This window comes from Scyliorhinus canicula, chromosome 7 (genome assembly GCF_902713615.1).
Source record: "Scyliorhinus canicula chromosome 7, sScyCan1.1, whole genome shotgun sequence".
Lineage (NCBI taxonomy): Eukaryota > Metazoa > Chordata > Chondrichthyes > Carcharhiniformes > Scyliorhinidae > Scyliorhinus > Scyliorhinus canicula.
The window spans coordinates 46,772,643-46,796,657 of record NC_052152.1 but is presented as its reverse complement, the minus strand read 5'-3'; the positions used below and the strand labels follow the sequence as shown (position 1 = coordinate 46,796,657).

The following is a 24,015-nucleotide window of genomic DNA, read 5'->3' as shown; positions in this document are numbered from 1 at the left end:
GAGGAGAGAGACAGACCGGCATTTTGGGGGGGGGGGGGGGAGGGAGAGAGACAGACCGGCAGTGGGGGGGGGGGAGGAGGAGGAGAGAGACAGACCGGCATTTTGGGGGGGGGGGGGGGGAGGCGGAGGAGAGAGACAGACCGGCATTTTGGGGGGGGGGGAGAGAGAGAGACAGAACGGCATTGGGGGGATGGGAGGAGGAGGAGAGAGACAGACCGGCATTTGGGGGGGGGGAGGAGGAGAGAGACAGACCCGGCGTTGGGGGGGGGGGGGGGGAGGAGAGAGACAGACCCAGCATTTGAGGGGGGGGGGGGGGGGATAGAGAGACAGACCGGCATTTGGGGAGGGGGGGGGAGAGAGAGAGACAGACCGGCATTGGGGGGGGAGGAGGAGGAGAGAGACAGACCCGGCGTTGGGGGGGGGGGGGGAGAGAGACAGACCCGGCATTGGGGGGGGGGGGGGAGAGAGAGAGACAGACCGGCATTTGGGGGGGGGGGGGGAGAGAGAGAGAGAGAGACAGACCGGCATTGGGGGGGGGGGAGGAGGAGGAGAGAGACAGACCGGCATTTGGTGGGGGGGGGGGAGGAGGAGAGAGACAGACCCGGCGTTGGGGGGTTTGCGGCGTTGAGTTGAGAGGAGAGGGGGGGGGGGTTTGCGGCGTTGAGTGAGAGGGGGGGGGGTTTGCGGCGTTGAGTTGAGAGGGGGGGGGGTTTGCGGCGTTGAGTTGAGAGGGGGGGGGTTTGCGGCGTTGAGTTGAGGGGGGGGGTTGCGGTGTTGAGTTTGATGAGAGGGGGGCGGCGTTGGAGGGGGGTAGGGGTGGTGAAGGGGGGTAGGGGTGGTGAGGGGGGGTTGGGGTAGGGGCAGCGGCGTGCAGAGGAGGGGGGCGAAGGATGCCGGGCCAACGCACCGTCGCCCCCCCTCTGCACGCAGCTGCCCCTACCCCAACCCCCTCCCCTCACCACCCTACCCCCTTCACCACCCCTACCCCCCTCCAACGCCGCACCCCCCCCCCCCACTACCGCCGCACCCCCCCCCACTAACGGAGGAAGGATGGGGGGAGGAGGAAGGAAGGGGGGAGGAGGAAGGAGGGGGGGGAGGAAGGAAGGGGGGAGGAGGAAGGAAGGGGGGAGGAGGAAGGAAGGGGGGAGGAGGAGAGAGGGGTGGGGTTTGGGTACCGGCCTTCAGAGGGAGGGGGGGTGTGGGTACCGGCCTTCAGAGGGAGGGGGACGGGGTGTGGGTACCGGCGTTGGGGGGGGGGGGGGACCCGGCGTTGAGAGGGGGGGGACCCGGCGTTGAGGGGGGGGGGTTGCGGCGATGAGGGGGGGTTGCGGCGTTGAGGGTGGGGGATTGCGGCGTTGCGAGAGATGGGGGGGCGCGTTGGAGGGGGGTAGGGGTGGTGGGGAGGGGGGTAGGGGTGGTGAGGGGGGGGTGGTTGGGGTAGGGGGCAGCGGCGTACCGAGGGGGGGGGGGCGGACGGTGCGTTGGCCCCGGGCATCCGTCGCCCCCCCTCTCTGCACGCCGCTGCCCCCAAACCCCCCCCCATGCCAGCCCCCCCCCCCCGATGCCGCAACCCCCCCCCGATGCCGCAACCACCCCCCCCCCCCCCCCGACACTGAACCATTGATGATGGTTGACGCCGTTTTAAAGCTACTGTGATTTTCGCCGACGTGACCCGTGGCACGTCGGCGGGACTTCGGCCCATCCGGGCCGGAGATTTGTGGAAACAAAAATATAATTGAAATCCCGCCGGCGCCAGCTGTTTTCAGAGGCTGCCGGCGGGATTTGCACAGCGCCTGTTTTTGGCCGGTCAGAGAATTAAAAACCCTGCGGGAGCGGGATTAACGCCGCTGCCGGCCGATTCTCCGACCCTGCGTGGGGTCGGAGAATTTCGCCCTGGCTTGAACCCATCAGTGTTATTTTGGCTGTTTGATTGCCCACTCCTGTTTATACAAAATAACAGAGCCATGCTTTTTATACGCAACTAATCTCCCATTGACGGACAAAGAAGCCATTAGACTCTGTAATGGGCTAATAGGTGGTTGGACAGGAGTTTCCTGAAGAACAATGGATCTGGGGCATCCTGTGTAGTCCCATTAATGAGTTGTAGTCTGACTACAGTTATGGACAATTGTAACTCGGCAGGTGTGGGCTAGCAGTTGTTGTCCCCCTCAGTCTGTTTTAACCCCTAAATTGCCTGCTACATTGGGGTCTCATTTCTGGACCCAATTTCCAAATATCTCCCTCGCACAACAAGATATATACACACCCTAACCCAAGCTTTTAAACAATTACTGCACTAGATAATATAATCAAATATAATAATCATAATCTTTATTGTCACAAGTAGCCTCACATTAACATTGCAATGAAGTTACTGTGAAAAGCCCCGAGTCACCACATTCCGGTGCCTGTTCGGCTACACAGAGGGAGAATTCAGAATGTCCAAAGTACCTAACCAAAGCAACGTCTTTCGGGACTTGAAGGGGAGGAAACCAGAGCACCCGGAGGAAACACACGCAGGACACGGGGAGAACATGCAGACTCCACACTGACAGTGACCCAAGCCAGGAATCGAACCTGGGACCCTGGAGCTGTGAAGCAACAGTGCTAACCACTATGCTACCGTATATAACGGGTTCCTGCATTCGTCACATTTCTGCATAATTTTAGTATGCAAATAAAATAGAAAAAACATTTAACTAATTATAAAGGTCTTTCAGATAGATAATCTAATTAGTTTAAACTCCATTTTGGTTTGTTTGATCCAAATTGGAAATTAATTAGGCTAATTTCTATCCACTTGTCAAAATCTAATTTAGATGGTTAAGAACTTGTGTAAATATGTCCAGAATGGTAATGTGTTAACAGCATGTAGGTGGGTCTCATATTCCATAATTATTCACAGTATCAGGTGCAATTTTTGACAGTAACTAATCTTTGAAACAATAGAGACTTATATCTGTTTACAAACTAAGAATTAAAGAGTAATGGTTGGCATAAAACTGAATTAGAAAGTTCAACTGGATTAATAATTATTCTAATTTTTGTATGGATTTGATCAATTTTGAATGCACAATTAGATACCCTTCAATCTTTTCCCCCACACCGGGTGGGAGAATAGCGGGAGGGCCTCCCGAAATTTTTCACGCCCTCCCGCTGTTCTTCCCCCCCCCCCCCCCCCCCCCCCCCCCCACCCCAGCCCGACCCACGGCACAAATCGCCGCTCGCCGTTTTTTTAAGGCGAGCGGCGATTCTCCTGGGCCGAGCGGCCGGGCCTTTACGCCCATTTCCACACCGGCAGCAACACACCCTGCTCGCTGCCGTCGTGAAACGGGCGCCAGATGCCCATTGGGGCATCTGGGGGCCCAATTGGTACGGCAGTACCACGGCCGTGCCAAGGGGGCATAGGCCCGCGATCGGTGCCCACCGATCGCGGTCCGTGCGTCCGTAACGGACGCACTCTTTTCCCTCCGCCGCACCGCAAGATCAAGCCGCACAGCTTGCGGGGCGGCTGAGGGAAAAGACGCCATCTGCGCATGCGCGGGTTGGCGTTGTCCAACCTGCGCATGCGCGGCCGACATCATCGGCCGCGTCAGCCGGCGTGACGCTTGACGTGCGGCCTTGACGACCGTCGTCAAGGCCGTGACGCACGGGGCCGCGCTCCTAGCCCCGCCCGGGGGGGAGAATCGGCCCCGGAAGTGGGCGTGAAGGCTGCCGTGGGTCACGGCCTGTCCCACGGCAGCCTTTACGATTCTCCGCCTTTGCGGAGAATCTTGCTCCCTGTACTTTTCAAATTTGTATTTGCTATCAAAAACAGCTCTTCTGTTAAGTCATTCAATATTACTTACATTTATTTACATATTTACCATTTTGTTGTTAATTGAATATGTTGAAAATGCAGTGATCCATATCCTAGAAGAAATGAGTGACTAATTCCCATGACTAAATCATATATATATTAGGGCAGCACGGTAGCATTTTGGATAGCACAATCGCTTCACAGCTCCAGGGTCCCAGGTTCGATTCCGGCTTGGGTCACTGTCTGTGCGGAGTCTGCACATCCGCCCCGTGTGTGCGTGGGTTCCTCCGGGTACTCCAGTTTCCTCCCACAGTCCAAAGATGTGCAGGTTAGGTGGATTGGCCATGCTAAATTGCCCTAGTGTCCAAAATTGCCCTTAGTGTTGGGTGGGGTTACTGGGTTCTGGGGATAGGGTGGAGGTGTTGACCTTGGGTAGGATGCTCTTTCCAAGAGCCGGTGCAGACTCGATGGGCTGAATAGCCTCCTTCTGCATTGTAAATTCTATGTTAAAAAAAATACGTTATTAAGCAACTCAGGACCAGAATTGTCTGGACAACAGTGTGGAATGATGCACGGTTTTCTCAATTGTACTTCCATAAAATCTCCCATTGGTGCTATGTTGCACCTAAGAAGGGAAAGCACATAGCATGTTGGCACGAGGCCACTAACAACTCTCGCAAAGTATATAAATGATCTGGTTTAGAAGGCAAATATCACGATTTTGAAGATGTTACAAAATATAAATGATCTGGTTTAGAAGGCAAATATTCACGATTTTTGAAGATGTTACAAAATACCTGCACAATCAACATCCTGGGGAGTACTATTGGACTAGAAACTGAACTGGACCAGCTACCTAAATACTGTGGCTGCCAGAGCAGGTGAGAGATTGGGAATTCTGCTTTGAGTAACTCACTTGCTGACTTCCCAGAGCCTGTCCTGCCACCGATAACTCATAAGTAAGAAGTGTGATTGAATACTCTCCACTTTCCTGAAAGAGTGCAGCTTCCAACACGAAGCTCGACACCATCCAAGACAAAGCAGCCTGCTTAATTGGCACTCCATCCACCGTCATAAGCATCTAAATATTCACTGACACAGTGGCAGCAGTGTGCCCATTTACAAGATGCACTGCACCAAGGCTCTACTGCCATCTCGACTACCTAGAAGGACCCAAAAAACGCTTGGGAGCATCACCACCTGTAAGTTCCACTTCAGGTTACACATCATTGTGACTTGGAACTATATCACAATTTCTTCACTGTCGCTGGGTCAAAATCCTGGGACCCTCTCACTAACAGCTCTGTGGGTGTACCTAACCACATGGACTGCAGCGGTTCAAGAAGGTGGCTCCCACCCACCTTTTCAAGGGAAATCAGGGATGTGCAATAAATGTTGGCCTGGCCAGTGATATCTACATCATGTGAAAGAATACAAAATGCTTAATTGAAGAGATTGTGAACAACTTCAAAAGAGTATAAACAAGTTAATAGATTGGTCCAAATAGATGTCAGATAAATGTATAAAGTTATATATTTTGGAAGAAAGCATAAGCAAAGGGTCAATATCCTAAAAAATAAAACTGTCAAATATTCGGGGATGCTGAGCTGGGGAGGCTGCTAGACGTGGTGGGATCCATGAGGGACGTCCTGTTTCCCCGACGGTCCTGGAGAGTCGGCCACAAGGCAGTCAGTGCTGCCTGGGATGATGGTGGCGGTAGTTGTCAGCTCGGGGAATTGGACCAGGAGGACTGGCTTTCGGTGCCGTAAGAAGGGCAGCACAAGTGTGTAGACACCAATACACCCACTCCCCCAAAATGGAGCATCCACCCCACAACTCTCCATGCTTCCCCCTCCCCTTCCTCTATTCCCTTTGCCCTTCAAACCCCCCCCCCCAACCTCTCCCACCCCCCAAACACTGTGAACCACGCGTGTGGCTAATTATGCCCTCTCTGTGTCCCCTCAGGAAAAGCTCCCACAATCGTCGAGAGAGGGCCCAGACTGGCGGAGGGGTGCCAGGGGTGCCTTCTTCAAGGAGCGGGCCCTGGAGGTGACCGGTGTGGCCAAGGATAGATCAGTCACCCACACAGAGGCTAGCGGATGCCGCAGAGATGGACCCGGTGGACCTGTCAAACATGAGTTGTTATTGCTTTACTGACTGACCCATCCCTCTCACTGACCACACGTCCATACTCCCGCAGGTCCTCCAGCCAACGGCACCAGCCCATCCGGGTGGCCCCTCTCCTGAATCTAAGGAGATCACATCGGAGGAGAGCACAGTTGGGCAGCATGGTTGCACAGTGGTTAGCACAGTTGATTCAGGGTCCCAGGTCGATTCAGCTTGGGTCACTGTCTGTGCGGAGTCTGCACGATCTCCCCATGTCTGCATGGGTTTCCTCTGGGTTCTCTGGTTTCCTCCCACAGTCCAAAGATCAGCAAGTTAGGTGGATTGGCATGATAAATTTCCCTTTGTGAACCACAAAGGTGAGTTGGGGTTACTGGGTTACGGGGATAGGGTGCTTTTTCTAAGAGCTGGTGCAGACTCGATGGGCCAAATGGCAGTGTAAATTCTATGGTACTATGAGCTCCAAGGATACAACTGTTATAGCTGCAGCACAACAGTGAAGATGACTGTCCTTCCAAGACTGCTTTTCTTTTTTCAGTGTCTCTCGATTTTGTCCCAAAGGCTTTTTTAAGAAGTATGAATGATAGTGAGGTTTATTTGGTGGGGTAAAACCCTGAGAGTAAAGAGGGCACTCCTGGAACGGGCCGCGGGGAAGGGGGATTGGCTCTCCCGAGCCTTATTAACTTACTGGGCTGCCAACATATCGATGATCAGGAAGTGGGTAGTGGGAGAGGGGTCGGTCTGGGAGCGGATGGAGGCAGCATCCTGCAAAGGTACGAGTCTGGAGGCTTTACTGACTGCACCCTGCCATTCCCGCCAGCTCAGTACTCCACAAGTCCTATGTGGTGGCAGCCCTGAGGGTGTGGCGGCAATGGAGGCAGCATATGAGACTGGAGGGGGCGTCAGTGTGGTCACCCATCTGTGACAATCACCAGTTTGTCCCGGGGGGGCTGGATGGGGGCTTTAAGGTATGGCAGCGGGCAGGGATTGAGAGGTTTGGGAATCTATTCATCCAGGAGGGCTTCCCGACCTTGGAGATATTAGAGGAGGAGCTTGACTTGCCGGGAGGGAACGGGTTTCGGTATCTTCAAGTGCAGGACTTTGTACAGAGACAGGTCCCAAGCTTTCCTCACCTCCCCCTGAGGGGCTACAGGATAAAGTTCTGTCAAAAGCAGGGGTTGGAGATGGGAAGGTATCGGACATATACAGGGAATTGTTAGAGTGGGGAGGGGCCCCTATCAGAGAGGTGAAGAGGAGTTGGGAGGGGAGCTGGAAACTGAACTGTGGGAATGTGCTAAACCACTGTATTGTATTGCCTGGGCTTGTACCTGCTGGGTTCGAACCACTGTAGTATATAATCTGTGTATTGTAGTAAACTGCCACTTATGTTATATGTAATGAGGTAAACTAATGCCTGCTGGGTCCACCTCCCCCCGGCTCGGTATAAAGGTGGCTAGACTCTGCCTCTGCCTCAGTTCGGGATCCGAGACCAGGAGGCTTACTGTTTAGTTTATTAAAGCCTCAGTTACGTTCACCACTCGTCGTGTGTTCATTGATGGCATATCAATTTAATAAACTAAACATCTAAGATGAATTCATCACTCAAGCCTAATCGCCTGGAGCTGGACCCACAGGCAGCCGAAGTCACTGCAGCATTCGAGCACTGGCTGAGCTGCTTCGAAGCGTACCTTGGATCCTTCACCGAAGACTTCACCGACCTCCAAAAAAAGCAGATCCTCCACGCACGGGTGAGCCCGCAAGTCTTTCTCTCATCAGGGACGCCCCCTCGTAAAACGGAGGCGACAATGCTGCTGAAGGGACACTATGTAAAGTCTGTAAACGAAGTGTATGCTCGGCACCTTCTTGCCACGAGACTACAACGTCCTGGGGAATCTCTTACAGAATTCCTGCGTGCCTTGCGGGTACTCTGCCGGAACTGTGACTGCCCAGCAGTATCGGCTACCCAACACGTGGAGCTGTTGGTCAGGGACGCTTATGTTGCAGGCATGAGGTCAAACTACATCCGCCAGCATTTGCTAGAAGGGGGTACACTCGGCCTCCCAGAGACTGTGCAGCTCACAAACTCACTGGAGGTGGCTTTCCAGAACATGGAGGCCTACACCTTCGACCGCGCGGCACCCTCGTGGACCACGTGGGCGCCGCCATCACCTGACTCGAGTGCGAAACAAGCCTGTGTCGCGCAGCAGCCCGCCAATGCTGGAAGCCCGAAGTGCTACTTTTGCGGCCAGGGTAAGCATCCCAGACAACGCTGCCCTGCACGGAACGCGACTTGCAACGAGTGTGGGAGGAAGGGCCACTTTGCAAAAGCCTGCCAGGCCTGATCTCTCCCAAAAACTCCGAGGCCCATCAGCTCTGCCTGCTGCCTGTCGGGGCTGCCCCAACTGCCATGCCACCCAGCATGTGCGATCAGTGGGCGCCGCCATCTTCGATGTCGCCCGCCACGTGCGAACCATGGGGGCCGCCATCTTTGATGCCATCTCCTATGCCACCCGCGACCCATGGGGGCTGCCATCTTTGATGCCATCCCCTATGCCACCCGTGACCCATGGGGGCTGCCATCTTGGGACCACTCCACAGCTTCCCAGGAGCCCTGTTCACCTAGTCGTACGCTGGCCGCCGCTACCTCCTACCGGCCTACCCATCACCTTCTGAAGCTCGCCTCCATCACGCTCGACCGCTCTCGGCCTCATCACCTCACAAAATCTACGATGACCGTCCGGAACAACGGGTACGAGACAGCTGCCTTTTCGACTCCGTGAGCACAGACCGCTTTATACACCCGGATACGGTAAGGCGCTGCTCCATCCCAATTTTGCCTGCGACCCAGAAAATCACCCTGGCTTCTGGATCACATTCAGTAGCAATCGGGGGTACTGTGTCGCGACCTTTACCGTACAAGGCGTAGAGTACACTAACTTTAAACTATACGTCCTTCTCCATCTCTGCGCTGCCCTATTACTAGAGCTCGACTTCCAATGCCACCTCCAAAGCCTTACTTTAAAGTTCGGTGGACTCCTGCCCCCTCCTCACCATCTGTAGCCTCGCGACCCTTAAGGTCGCCCCACCCTCGCTCTTCACTAACCTCACCCCGGACTGTAAGCCCGTCGCTACTAGGAACAGACGATACAGTGCCCGGGACAGGGCCTTTATCAGGTCGGAGGTCCAGCAACTCCTACGAGAGGGGATCATTGAGGCTAGTACCAGCCCATGGAGAGCCCAAGTGGTGGTCGTCGAGACTGGGGAGAGCACCGGATGTTCATCGACGACAGTTAGACCATCAACCGGTACACGCAGCTTGATGCGTCTCCCCCCCCCCCCCCCCCCCCCCCCCCGCATATCTGACATGGTCAATCAGGTTGCGCAGTATTGAGTCTTCTCCACAGTTTACTTCCCTATCCGCCCGGAGGACGGCCAATACACTGCCTTCGAGACAGATGGCCGCCCCTACCACTTCCTCAGGGTTCCCTTCGGCGCCACCAATGTGGTCTCAGTCTTCCAACGAGAAATGGACCGAATGGTTGACCAGTACGGGCTGCGGGCCACGTTCCCGTACTTAGATAATGTCACCATCTGCGGCCATGACCAGCAGGACCATAACGAAAACCGCCGGCACTTCCTTTACACGTCTAAACTCCTGAACCTCACCTATAGTATGGAAAAATCAGTTTTCCGCACAACCCGCCTGGCCATCCTTGGCTGTGTTGTGGAAAACGGAGTCTTAGGGCCCGACCCCGAACGCATGCACCCCTCCTGGAACTCTCCCCTTCCCCACTGCCCCAAGGCCCTGAAGAGATGCCTGGGGTTCTTCTCTTACTATGCCCAGTGGGTCCCCAATTATGTGGACAAGGCCCGTCCACATTATTAAATCCACCATTTTTCCCCTGACGGCTGAGGCCCGCCTGGCCTTCAACTGCATCAAGGCAGATATTGCCAAAGCCGGGATGCACGCTGTGGACGAGTCCACTCCGTTGAAGGTGGAAAGCGACGCGTCGGACTTTGCTCTGGCCACTACCCTCAACTAGGCGGGCAGACCTGTGGCTTTCTTCTCCCATAACCTCCATGCCTCTGAAATTCGACACTCCTCCGTCGAAAAGGAAGCCCAAGCCATTGTCGAAGCTGTGCGACATTGGAGGCATTACCTGGCAGGCAGGCGATTCACTCTCCTCACTGACCAACGGACGGTTGCCTTCATGTTTAACAATACACAGCGGGGCAATATCAAGAACAACAAGATTCTGAGGTGGAGCATCGAGCTCTCCACCTACAACTACAATATCTTGTATCGACCTGGGAAGCTCAATGAGTCCCCAGATGCCCTATCCCGCGGTACATGTGCCAGCGAATAAGTAGACCGACCTCCGGGCCCTCCACAATGACCTCTGTCACCCGGGGTCACCTGTTTTTTTTCACTTTATCAAGGCTCACAACCAGCCTTACTCCATCGAGGAGGCCAGGACCGTGACAGGGACTGCCAGGTCTGCGCGGAGTGCAAACCGCACTTCTATCGGCCAGAATAGAGCGCACCTGGTAAAGGCCACTCACCCCTTTGAGCTACTCAGCATCGATTTCAAAGGGCCCCTCCCCTCCACTGACCGTAACGTGTACTTCCTCAACATTGTTGACGAATACTCATGATTCCCCTTTGCCATCTCATGCCCTGACATGACCTTTGCCACCGTCATCAAGACCCTGTACAGTCTTTTCACCTTGTTTGCGTTCCCCCACCTACATCCATAGCGATTGGGGTTCCTCCTTCATGAGCGACGAGTTGCATCAGTTCCTGCTTAGCAAGGGCATCGCCTCCAGCAGGACGACCAGCTACAACCCCCGGGGCAATGGACAGTGAAGAGGGAGAACGCGATGGTCTGGAAGGCCGTCCTCCTGGCCCTCCGGTCTAGAAGTCTTCCAGTCTCCCGCTGGCAGGAGGTCCTCTCTGATGCGCTCCACTCCATCCGGTCGCTCCTGTGCACTGCCACCAACGTGAACCCTCACGAGCGTGTATTAATATACATCCAGGTATATGATGGAGTGCAGACAGGCAGTGATTGACACACAGGATTACCAGTGAGCACAGAGAACACAGCAGCAAATCACCAGACAGGACACGGCCACTATAAAGCCAGAGGGCACCAGTTTTTCCCGTTCTCTCGGGATCCAGCCTCTGAGACAGTCGGAGCTCGTGAGCAGCAGCTAGTACAACACTGTGTGGTAGTCAGTCTGGTCAGGTTAGCCTCAGGTCTCCAATCAAGTCAGCATGGTGTCAACCCTAGTTAAGCATGTATTATAGTTAGTTGTTCAATAAAATCGTGTTGCATCTCTTCAAGTGTTGGAAGCCTGTCTCTCTCTACACTGTATCAAACGCAGTCCACATAGACCCAGCTTACCCAACACATCATGGTACCAATGAGTAATACTGAAGTTGACGGTGATAATCTGCCTTGACCAGTGATCAGCCATCCGGTAACATGGACAGCGTCCACCCTCCTCTGCAGCTCCGCATCGCCGGCAACCTCGGTGCAAACTGGAAGATTTCAAACAGAAGATCCAACTCTATCTTGAAGTCACCGACCTCGAGGCCGCATCGGATGCCAGGAAGATTGCACTCTTCCTTTCTACAGCCGGGGACCACGCACAAAGACAAGACAAAGTTTAAAACAGTCCTGCTGAAGTTCGACAGCCACTGCGACATTGAGGTCAATGAGAGCTTTGAATGGTACGTTTTCCAGCAGAAGCTTCAGGGTAAGGAGGAACCTTTTCAGTCATTTTTAACCCATCTCCACATCCTCGCGCAGTCATGCAACTATGACCTATGACTTGACAACTGATTCCATGATTCGGGATCAGATCGTTTTCGGTGTCCACCTCCGATTCCCTTCGCCAGCAGCTCCGAAAAGTTAAGCAGCTCACCCTTACCATCGCTATCGAAACCTGCGCCCATCCATGAGCACGCTAACAACCAGTACTCCCACATCAAGCGGCAGAAACGGCAAGGCGAAAACCCCCACGAGGCAGAACGGGTGCAGGCCATCAAACAATGCAGTGCCTGAGTCTGGATGAGCGTGGCCATTTTGCGCGCTTTTCCCGAGGCACTCTGCGCTTTTCCAGCACTGTGCGTCACGACCGAGGGGACGGCGAGAACGACGGCCAATCTGCGCACGTTGTTCGACTGCACTGCGCATGTGTTGCGTACGGAACGTCATGACGCCGACGTCAGGACGTTTTCCAATTGTGGCTCCGCCCATTTAAAGCGGCAATGTCCGGCAAAATCTCGACGCTGTCTCCAGTGTGGGAAGCTTGGCCACTACCCAGCCCTTTGCAGATCTGCTCCACTGCCCAGCACACAGCAATCCCAGCCACAGCGCAGGAGCATCCGATCAGTACAACAGCCCGTGACAGACTACGACCCCGACTGTCTGCCAGATCCCGACGCTGAAGGCCTCAAATCCCCATTCCGGGTGGGCATCATCACCAAGCATGCGTTGCCTTTCTCATCGATGGTGAAACAACTCCCAATCCTCAGCATTGATCCGGACGACGAGTGGTGTGCTACCCTTATGGTTAACAAGGCTCGCATACGTTTCAAGCTGGACACCGGTGCTTCAGCAAATCTAATTTCAAGTCTGACCTCGACACCATCCGCGTCAAACCAAGCATTCTTCCACCGGCCTGCCAGATCCTCGACTACAATGGCAATGCCATTACTGCCAGTGGCTTATGCCAGCTTGCGGTGTCCATTAGGTCATTTAAAGCAACGCTGTGATTTGGAATCGTAGGAACAACAGAGCTTCCTTGCTCGGTGCTTCGGGCATGCAAACTCACTGAACCTAGTGCAGCGGGTTCACACCATGTCGTCCGCACAGGCAACAGCCTCGCCAGATGATAACTTCCAGGCTCAACTCGATGACATCATAAGGCAATACAATAGCGTGTCGAAGGTATGGGCACACTCCCATACCGATACAAATCCTATTGAAGCCAAATGCCACCCCTGTTGTTCGCGCACCGCGTCGGGTGCGGCACCCCTCAAGGAGCACCTCAAGGCAGCAGCTGCAAGACCTCCCGCGGACCAGGGCATCATTTCCAAAGGTCACGGAACCCCCGGACTGGGTTAGCTCAATGGGTTGCTTCAAGAAGCCGTCAGGGGAACTATCGAATCAGTATCGACCCAAAGATTTGAACCGCCAACATCATGAGGGAACACTACCCAATACCTAATCGAGAAGAAATAACCAGCGAGATGGCTCATGCCAAATTCTTCACGAAGCTGGACGCCTCCAAGGGGTTTTGGCAAATACAGCTGGACGCATCCAGTCGCAAGCTGTGCACATTCAACACCCCGTTCGGTCGCTACTGTTACAACCGAATGCCCTTTGGCATCATTTCCGCCTCAGTGGTGTTCCACTGCATAATGGAACAAATGCTGTAGGGCATCGAGGGGATACGAGTGTATGTCGACGATGTCATAATCTGGTCCACAACTCCTCAAGAGCACATCGATCGCCTCAAGCGGGTGTTCCACAGGATCCACGAGTATGGCCTCTGACTCAACAGAGCCAAATGCTCGTTCGGTCAATCAGAAATCAAATTCCTTGGCGATCACCTTTCGCAGCACGGAGTGCAGCCAAATGCGGACAAGGTTTCGGCGATCAACGCCATGAAGACCCCGGAGGACAAGAAGGCGGTCCTCCGCTTCCTAGGGATGGTCAACCTCCTTGGGAAGTTCATCCCCAACTTGGCTTCACACACCACAGCCATCCGCCATCTCGTAAAAAAAAACCGACGAACTTCCAGTGGCTACCCGCTCATGAGCAAGAGTAGCGTGAGCGAAGGGCGAAACTCATCAAGGCCCCGGTGCTGGCGTTTTTCGACCCCCGCCAAGGAAACAAACATATCCACCAACGCGAGCCAGGATGGCATTGGGGCAGTGCTGTTCCAAAGGGATGACTCCTCCTCCTGGGCCTCAGTTGCATATGCCTCGAGAGCCATGACGCCCACTGAGCAATGATACGCTCAGATTGAAAAAGAATGCCTGGGCCTCCTTACAGGGATCGACAAGTTCCATGATTATGCGTATGGCCTCCCCAAGTTCACGGTCGAGACGGAGCACATCATCCAAAAAGACCTCAATGACGTTACGCCACGGTTACAACGCATCCTCCTCAAGCTCCGCCACTATGAATTTGACCTGGTGTACACCCCGGGCAAAGAGCTCATTGTTGCTCTTGTGGGAAGGCCGAAAAAGGGGTCCACATCGTTAAAAGACTATTGTGCAAAGTTGCTGACTCGGGTTCTGATTTCAACCTGGTGCTGTTGGCCTATAGAGTGACCCCTCTGTCCACTGGGCTGTCCCCAGCGCAGCTCCTCTTGAACCGCACGCTGCGAACGACGGTGCCGGCTATCCACATTCCGGACTTTGACAACTTCCTGGTTTTACAGAGGATGCAGCAGTCTCGGGCCCAATGCAAGTCGGCATACGACGCCCATGCTACAGATCTCCCCGAGCTGGTCCCTGCTGACCGAGTTTGTGTTCAGCTGCCTGATGGTGGCTGGTCCGCCATGGCTGTGGTGGTCAAGCAAGTGGCCCCGAGATCGTTCCTCGTTTGCATGCCTGATGGCTCCTTTCTCCGGCGTAACAGGCGGGCACTGCGCAGACTTCCACGCCCGCCACCCGACCGTGATGTCCCGCCTCGCACACTGCTTCCTCAGGATGCGCCCTTCCGCGAGGCTACGGACTTGCCAGTTATTCTACCGACCTCTACAACCACCGCATTGGAGGCAGTTCCGCCCATTCAGGTGCAGGCGGTCCCTGACCCACCCTTGAGGCGGTCAACCAGAATTTGTCACCCGCCACAGAGACTGCATTTATAGACTGAATGTTGCATTACCTTGTTCTCTCATCGTTTTGACATCTGTACATTTTGTTTTTTTCTCATGTGTTATCTGCCCTCTATCTGCACTAGACACCTTCCCATGCATATAAGTTAGCATATTCTCTACATAGTCAAGTTCCTGTACACATATTCATTATTTATTAACCTGAACACATATCATTTTTAAAAGAAAAGGGGGGGCAGATATCATAATATACATCCAGGTATATGATGGAGTGCAGACAGGCAGTGATTGACACACAGGATGACCAGTGAGCACAGAGAACACAGCAGCCAATCACCAGACAGGACACGGCCACTATAAAGCCAGAGGGCACCAGTTTCCCCACTCTTTCGGGATCCAGCCTCTGAAACAGACAGAACTCGTGAGCAGCAGCTAGTACAAACACCATGTGGTAGTCAGTTAGTCTGGTCAGGTTAGCCTCAGGTCTCCAGTCAAGTCAGCATGGTGTCAACCCACAGTTAAGCATGTATTATAGTTAGTTGTTCAATAAAATCGTGTTGCATCTCTTCAAGTGTTGGAAGCCTGTCTCTCTCTACACTGCATCAAACGCAGTCCACATAGACCCAGCTTACCCAACACATCAGAGCATATGTTTGCCTTCCCCAGGAAGTCCACCTCCGGGGTCTCGCTCCCCTCCTGGCAGACAGTCCCAGGGCCCGTCCTCCTCCGGACGCATGCGAGGAGCCATAAAGCAGATCCCCTCATTGAGAAGGTCATGCTCCTCCATGCCAACCCACAATATGCCTACGTGGCACACCAGGACAGGCGGCAGGAACAGTCTCCCTTCGGGATTTGGAACCTGCAGGTTCCCCAGCGACCATCACCACCACCCCCAACCCTACACCGTCTCCCTCCACCACTACCCAGCTACATCCACCCGCAGGCCCACCGGCGATCATCACCACCACCCCCCCCACACACCCGTCCCCCCCCCCCACACACCGTCCGTCGTCCCCCCGTCCCCCCACGTCCCCCCCTCCACTGAGTCAACTACTGGGTGAAGAAGAGGACAACATGCTCCCGGACGCGCAAGTCTCGACACCGGTGCCCACACCACAGCCGGGACTGAGGCGATCACGACAGAAGGTCAAGGCCCCCGACATAATAATAGTAATTGATTATTAGACATAGAACATTACAGCGCAGTACGGGCCCTTCGGCCCTCGATGTTGCGCCGACCCGTGAAACCATCTGAAGCCTATCTGACCTACACTATTCCATTTTCATCCATATGTCTATCCAGTGACCACTTAAATGCCCTTAGATCTGGCGAGTCTATTGCTGTTGCAGGCAGGGCGTTCCACACCCCTACTACTCTCTGAGTAAAGAAACTGCCTCTGACATCTGTCCTATATCTACCACCCCTCAATTTAAAGCTATGTCCCCTCGTGTTCGTCATCACCATCCGAGGAAAAAGACTCTCACTGTCCACCCTATCTAACCCTCTGACTATCTTATATGTCTCTATTAAGTCACCTCTCAGCCTTCTCTCTAACGAAAACAACCTCAAGTCCCTGAGCCTTTCCTCGTAAGACCTTCCCTCCATACCAGGCAACATCCGAGTAAATCTCCTCTGAACCCTTTGCAAAGCTTCCACATCCTTCCTATAATGTGGTGACCAGAACTGCTATTACTATTATTATTATGTAATACACTATACAAACAGTTCTTATTTCATTGTGAGCACCACACTACTGATGATACACACAAGGCGGAGGCAGGAACCCCCAGGCGACGCAGCAATCGGACGGCCGCAGGATCCCAGGTTCCAGAGTTACCCAGAGCTGATGGAGACGATAGGGAGCGGCCGGGACATTCACAGGGAGATATCAGGATCACTCCAGCAGATCCATAACCGATTGGAGGCATCCCAGAGGCTACGGGCTCTATTTGGCAACTGGGAGACAAATCTGCAAAGCAAATGGGAAGTGTTTTCATTTGTATGTCCATGTAGCTTTTCAGTTTTTTTCCATTTCAAGAATTGCACTGGCATTTCACCACTTACTATGGACAGTGGTTGCACTCTGGTACCTGATCTCAGGCATTGATCTCAATTTTCATCTTGTATGTGTAGAGAACATAAGTGCTGGCTTCAGTTACTTTATTATTCATCAACTGGAGAGAAAGATACAGGTTTAGTTAATTCAAGAAACATTCTGCACTTCAGCTGGATTTACATAACCAATTAGGGCCTCACGGTAGCATGGTGGTTAGCATCAATGCTTCACAGTTCCAGGGTCCCAGGTTCGATTCCCGGCTGGGTCACTGTCTGTGTGGAGTCTGCACGTCCTCCCCGTGTGTGCGTGGTTTCCTCCGGGTGCTCCGGTTTCCTCCCACAGTCCAAAGATGTGCGGGTTAGGTGGATTGGCCATGCTAAATTGCCCGTAGTGTAAGGTTAATGGGGGGATTGTTGGGTTACGGGTATACGGGTTACGTGGGTTTAAGTAGGGTGATCATTGCTCGGCACAACATCGAGGGCCGAAGGGCCTGTTCTGAGCTGTACTTCTATGTTCAATTGCTACCACGGAAATCATCTCGGCTCTCTGATCTGCTCTGGAAAAAAGGTATTTTCCATGGAAGCGGCCAGTCTCTCCAGTTCTTCAAATTGGAGATTATCATAGAATCCCTACAGTGCAGAAAGAGGCCATTTGGCCCTTTGACTCTGCACCAACTCTTCGAAAGGGCACTCTACCCATTTTCACTTCCCGTCCAATCCCCAGAACCTAATTTGCACATCCATCGACACTAAGGGGCAATTCATCATGATGAATCCACTTAATCTGCACATCTTTGGACTGTGGGAGGAAACATGAGCACCCAGAGGAAACCTGCATCCTTGCCTCAGTCAAGCCTAGCTGAAGGTAAATCATCACTGGAACAGCTATCTGCCCAGCAACATCAGGTTAGCTAATTTGAATAATAAAATGCTCATTTATGAGCTGATTAGGGATGCCACCAGGATCTTCCTGGCAATCATTGTTCCCCTGCAGAAACTAAAGCCTGGCCAGGGTGATCTATGAGATCTGTTGTTATTTCCCCACCACGGGAGTATGAATCAGTAGACCACACTGAAGCCACCGAACATACTGGGGGGAGATTTCCTGTGGTAAGGCAGCTATGGATAGATTTAATTTTATTTTAATTCAAACCTCTTCAGAGGGCACCTCAAGAAGGAAGTGCTTGTCAATGTATATATTTATGTATCTGTTGAAGTAATATTATGATCTAAATGGAAAGCAGATTCAAAATACGTCTTGGCAGAGGGATCTGGGTGTCTGTTCAAAAATCGCAGAAAGTCAGTATGCAGGTACACCATGTAATTAAAAAGGCAAATGGAATGTTAGCATTTATTGCAAAAGGACTGGAGTATAAAAATAGAGAAGTGTTGTTGCAATAGTATAGCGTGTTGGTGAGACCACATTTGGAGTACTGTTTTCCAGTTTTGGTCTTATTTGAGGAAGGATGTGATGGCATTGGAGGCAGTTCAGAGGAGGTAATAGGGGGACCCTCTTCGGGGATTGCTGTAATAGGGGGATCCTTGAAGAGGCATCCCTGTAATAGGAGGAGCCCCCCCCCCCCCCCCCCCCCCCCGCAAGGACCCTGTAATAGAGGGAACTTCTCAGATACCCCTCTAATAGGTGGACCACCCACAGAGAACTCCAAGCTAAAGGAACCCCCTCCACAGACCCCACTCACAAACAGACCGCCCCGCCCTGCACACAGACCCCCCCCCAAAGAAAAGGGTCCCCTGTCTGGAAGCTAGAGAGCAATCCAGACAGGGCCCATGGGAAGCATAAGGCTGTAATACTTAACTTGCATTTCCTCGTTGTCCATACCTCAAAGGAGAGTAGCTGTGCCTGTGTCTGGTTCCACAGATCCATTATCTGCAAGCCATTCATAGCTATCCAGTAGAGGTCTATGGTTGACAGTTTGTAAAAAGCATGTGCAGCTTTGATTCATTCATACACCTTCAAGTTTCCATGGCCAAAGTGGTGAAACCCTGATGTTTGTGAACAATGACCAAGTGCATTGCCAGCACTAAGTGCATCAATCATTCAAGTGTGTGATTTCACTACACATCCTCTCTTTTAGTCCCTGTGAGTGGGGGGGGGGGGTGCTCTGGGCTCTGCTATAGGAGGCGTGTGTAGGCAGTGCTTTTCTGTGGGGGTTGGACCTGACGGTGGGCCAAGGGGGAACCTGTTGCTGCCTTGACCCACAACGAGGTCCAGCATATCAGGTTCATGACTGCTGAGACCACAAGCAATCTGGGCCCACTGATTTTGGGGTGTCCAGAGAATCTTGGGAGGCCAGAGCATAGTGCGCTGAGCCTGCTAAATAGATGCAAATTGGTCATTAAAACACATTTGCATTTATTTATATCCCCCTGTCAATGCGCATCATGGACCTCGTTCCCGGCATCAGTGATGGGGGGGTCAGAGCGCTGCGTTCACCGATCCAAATTTTGTCCTGATGTCCAATTCTCCTTTCCATCGGAATCGTATTCTGGGTGTCCCGGGATGAAGAATCCCACGTATTGTGTTTAGACTTAGGTAATGGGATCTGAGAGAGATATAGATGATGTAATTAAAAGGAAGAGTCTGTAGTTTGGCAGTTGAAATATTTTGATATAGGTCTGCTAGTTTTTAAGTTGAGCAGAGTTTTTTTCCAAATGTTGTCAGGTTGAGCATGTAATGACTGGAGGATTTTAGGAATATTGGGACAAGTTAAGAGTTAAAAGCCTGTGTGTATAGTGTATTTGGCTGCAATGGCAAGGTTTTTTATTAAGGATTTTGTTTTGCTTCCCGTAGGTAGATGAAATTGACAAGGGATGTGTTTTTCAGCCTCGGCGAATGGACTGTGGTTTGACTGGAGGGTGGAGGAGGGGGGGGGGGGGGGCAGAGCACCCCGCCTGCGGGTTTCCTGGCAGCATGGGGTGGCTACAATGGGAAATTGGCCAATAGCGGGAATAGAGGATCCCCTTGCCAGCGATGGCATACAGCTGAGAAACATGAGGCTGGGGTGGTGGAGAATTCACCCCCTGTGTTTGTCATCATGGGAGATGAGGTCACTGCTGGGTGGAGCTCAGAAAGCGAAAGAGGCAGTGAGTTTGGAGAAGCCTAGATAGAGAGGATCTGAGTTTTGATCTGCCCCACTCTTGAGTCCACAATTCTTTCCAATAGAATAGTTTAAAAAAAAGAGTAATAATATTTCAAAGCAGAGCAATCTTGTCTGAAGACAAGGAAGAGACTCAAACAACCTAGTTGGATGCTATTTGAAGACATTCAGCCAGAGTCTAAAGGGGTTCCAACTGAAGACAAATCTTTTTAAAAAGCAAGTATTATGCAATGCTCTACTAATTTTAAAGTGGATTAAGAGCTGTGCGTTTCTTTCTTGTTGTTGAATGGGAAAATTGTATTGTGAGTTAAGCGGTAATTGTAAGTTATTCTTTGCGATTGTGAAGTTAAAAGTTTGATATTAAAGTTTTAATCAGATTAAAGTTTTGTTTAGAAAAACAAAGCCCTACTTTTTCCATGCAATCACTCCTGGAAGGAAACGTTCTTTACGGAAGTCTTAAACTAAACTAAAATATTGGGTTTCAGTCCAGTGTCCTAGCCACTGTTGGGATCTGGTCTGGGATTGTAATAAATTAGGGGCTCATCCAGGCTAGGGTCCGGAATTTTAAGTATAATTCCTTATTTGGCTTGGGGTTATTGAATTTAAAGACAGTGAGGTGTGTGGAACAATTGCATTCTTTCAAGTTTGAAATTTAAATAGGGAGTGACTGGAAAGCGATCTTTCAGTTACAGACATTTTCCTGAGTACAGAAGCGATTACTCAGGATGGTTTACAAAGGGGGACTAAAAGTAAACTTTTGGGTTTTGATGAAAAGCTGCAGTTAACCTTATCAAAAGGGAATGTCGAGATAAACAAGCCATAGCCCTATATGCAAATTTGCCAGAGATATAGCCTGAATCATTAGAATTAGCTAGAATTTTATTGCAAACAAAACAATTAGAAATGCATTAAAAGATAACAGAAGAAATTGAAAATGAAGGAAAAGGAGAGAGTGGCAATGGCAGAAGCAAAATAAAAAGCGAGGGCTTTTCAAAAGGAAATGGAAGGAGGACGATTGAGGTAGAAATTGAAAGAATAAATTATTCCTCATCAATTTATTAGTAGGCGATATGTTTAAATATATTCAAGTACTGCCGAGATTTGATGATAAAGATGTGAAAGCTATTTTCAGTTCATTTGAGAAAGTGGCTAAACAATTGAATTGGTCAAAGACCATATGGGTAGTGTTGGTTTAAACAAAGTTGGGAGGTAAAGCTTGTGAAGTGTTTGCACCCCTATCAGAGGAGGTATCTAAAGATTATGATGAGGTGAGGGAAAACCATATTAAGTGCATATGAACTAGTGACATAAGCCTACAGACAAAAATTTAGAAATCTAAGGAAAGTACCAGGTCAGACATATATGGCTTTTGAAAGAATTAAACAAAATAATTTTGGTAGGTGGATAAGAGCAGTAAAAATAGACCAAACATATGGCACTCTTGGAGAAACAATTATTTTGAGGAATTTAAGATTTGTTTCCCGCAGTAATGAGAACTCATGTGGAACAGCAAAGAGTTAAAACTGCTGGACAGACCACAGAAATGACTGGTGATTTTGAATTGGTTCATAAAGCAAAGTTTGGTTTTCAACATCAATTTCAATCTGTGAACGATAGAAACTTGGTAAATGAGAAGATCAGAGATGGTCAACGCAAAGGAGGTTTAGTTGGTGATGAGAATGAGAAGGAAACCTATGATAACGCGTGGGTTTCCTCCGGGTGCCCCGGTTTCCTCCCACAGTCCAAAGACGTTAGGTGGGTTGCCATGCTAAATTGTCCTTAGTGTCCAAAAAGATTAGGAGGGCTTACTGGGTTAACGGGGATAGGGTGGAAGTGAGGGCTTAAGTGGGTCGGTGCAGACTCGATGGGCCAAATGGCCTCCTTCTGCACTGTATCTTCTATAGTGGTAGAGTGATAAGAAAACTTAAGTATTTTCATTGTAATAAAGTTGGACATGTGAAGTCGCAGGGTTGTGGCTTCAGAAAAGTACTGGGAAGACAGGCTCGGTAAAACAAGATAAGTCAGTGGGGTTTATTAAAGTGGGAGGAAAATCTATTGTCCTAGTGGCAGGAGTATAATAAGCAGGAGTCTGACAGAAACATAAGTATTTGTAGGTTGTGCCTGAAAGGGTCTCTCTCTACATTTCTGATACAAAATATTTACACAACTGCAGGTATCCCTACGTTTGCTAACTTTATTTACCATGGCTTTTGACCTGTAATGGGCTTTGCTGAATTGGAGATAGAGATGGTATAAGTTAGTAGTTAAGGGTTTCCTGTTATTTTAATAATTGTTCAACTGTTAATTTAAAAGCTATTTTCTGTGATGTTAACGTGGTTACTCTTGTGATAATAATAAGTTTGTTTGAATACAAAGGATCCCTATTTGTCAGTAGAATCACTCCTGGGTCACAGTTTTACAAATTGAAAAACTGTTGGGATCTCATCCAATTTCCTAATATAAATTGGGGTCTGGTCCAGGAACCGTAACAACAGCAAATTCAGGGTCAGGACCTGGAAATGGTCAATATGAACATAAGAATGTGGAGTAGAAATAGGCCATTTGTCAAATGAAGCCTGCTCTGCCATTTAGTAATTCATGGCTCACCTGATTGTGGCCTTAACTCCACTTTTCTGCCTACCCTCCGAACCCTTAACTCCCTTATAGGACAACAATCTGACTAACTCGGTTTTCGTTGACTCAGACTCTACTCTTTTTTGGGTAGAGAAAACCAATAACAGCATACTGCTTGAATCTATGGACAATATAATTTCATATAGTTTAATGGAATTGATTGTTTAGCACAATCAATCTGTATGGGTGTCAAATGTATTCTAATGTGCATAAGTAGATAACATTTAATTTGGCCATTATATATTGAATGTAAAGTGTAAGAGAATATTGATCTGTAACATCAATACCAAATTGCTTGAAAGACACCAATTAGCGTAATCTATTGCTCACAACAATATAATGTACTCACCGTAACTTCTTCTTCTAGGCAATCCATTCTGTCAGCTGGCATCATGAAGGGAGACAGTTCATGTGCAGCCATTCAGATGGTAGTTTAACCCTATGGAACTTGAAAAATCCAAGCAAACCTTTTCAGATCATAGTACCACATGGTAAGCACTTCTGAAAGCTAATAGGTAAGTGTAGGTGTCTATTACCTTAACTTGCATTATGGCTTTAAAAATTGAACATAGAATATTTATATATTTTCCGTATTTCTGGATGATGCTCAAAAAATTCCTTCCAATGGCCTATGAACTTGTTCAGTCCAGCCTATTAGCTTGAACCAGGCATGGAGAACGATCCTGTGCCAGAACCAATTGGCCTGAAGCACACCCATTATCTCATTTAATGGGTGACAGGTCAGTGGTGAAGAAGATTTTAATTTTGTGCCATTAAGTCATTAATAATGGTGCTCTGGTAGGTCCTGGGAGAGCGGGTATATGATCAGGAGTGAGGAGGAGAGACCTTTCCTGGGCCAGTGAAAAGTATTTTCTGCGAGCAGCTAAACAGATCATTAAGTGCATGGGAGAAAAGGGAATAAAAGAAAATACATAATAGGGCACACAAGATATACAATGTAACTACATAAGCCACCGGCATCGGATGAAGCATACAGCGTGTAATGTTAATGAGGTCAGTCCATACGAGGATCGTTTAGGAGTCTGGTGACAGTGGGGAAGAAGCTGTTTTTGAGTCTGTTCGTGCGTGTTCTCAGACTTCTGTATCTCCTGCCCGATGGAAGAAGTTGGAAGAGTGAGTAAGCCGGGTGGGAGGGATCTGTGATTATGCTACCGCTTTCCCCAGCCAGCGGGAGGTGTAGATGGAGTCAGTGGATGGGAGGCAGGTTCGTGTGATGGACTGGGAGGTATTCACGACTCTGAAGTTTCTTGCGGTCCTGGGCCGAGCACTTGCCAGACCAGGCGTGATGCAACCAGATAGGATGCTTCTATAGTGCATCTGTAAAAGTTGGTAAGGGTTAATGTGGACATGCCGAATTTCCTTAGTTTCCTGAGTAGGTATAGGCGCTGTTGTGCTTCCTTAGTGGT

General features: G+C 50.7%; 1 protein-coding gene across 6 annotated transcripts in view; it reads left to right on the top strand.

Annotated features, from left to right (window-relative positions):
* stxbp5l (syntaxin binding protein 5-like) overlaps positions 1-24,015 on the top strand; it is a 721,261-nt gene that overhangs the window by 347,647 nt on the left and 349,599 nt on the right. For all 6 annotated transcript variants that reach the window (XM_038801940.1, XM_038801939.1, XM_038801935.1 and 3 more), the window contains exon 8: positions 22,956-23,079. In XM_038801940.1, coding sequence (XP_038657868.1) covers positions 22,956-23,079 — 124 coding nt within the window. The remainder of the gene's footprint in view (positions 1-22,955; positions 23,080-24,015) is intronic.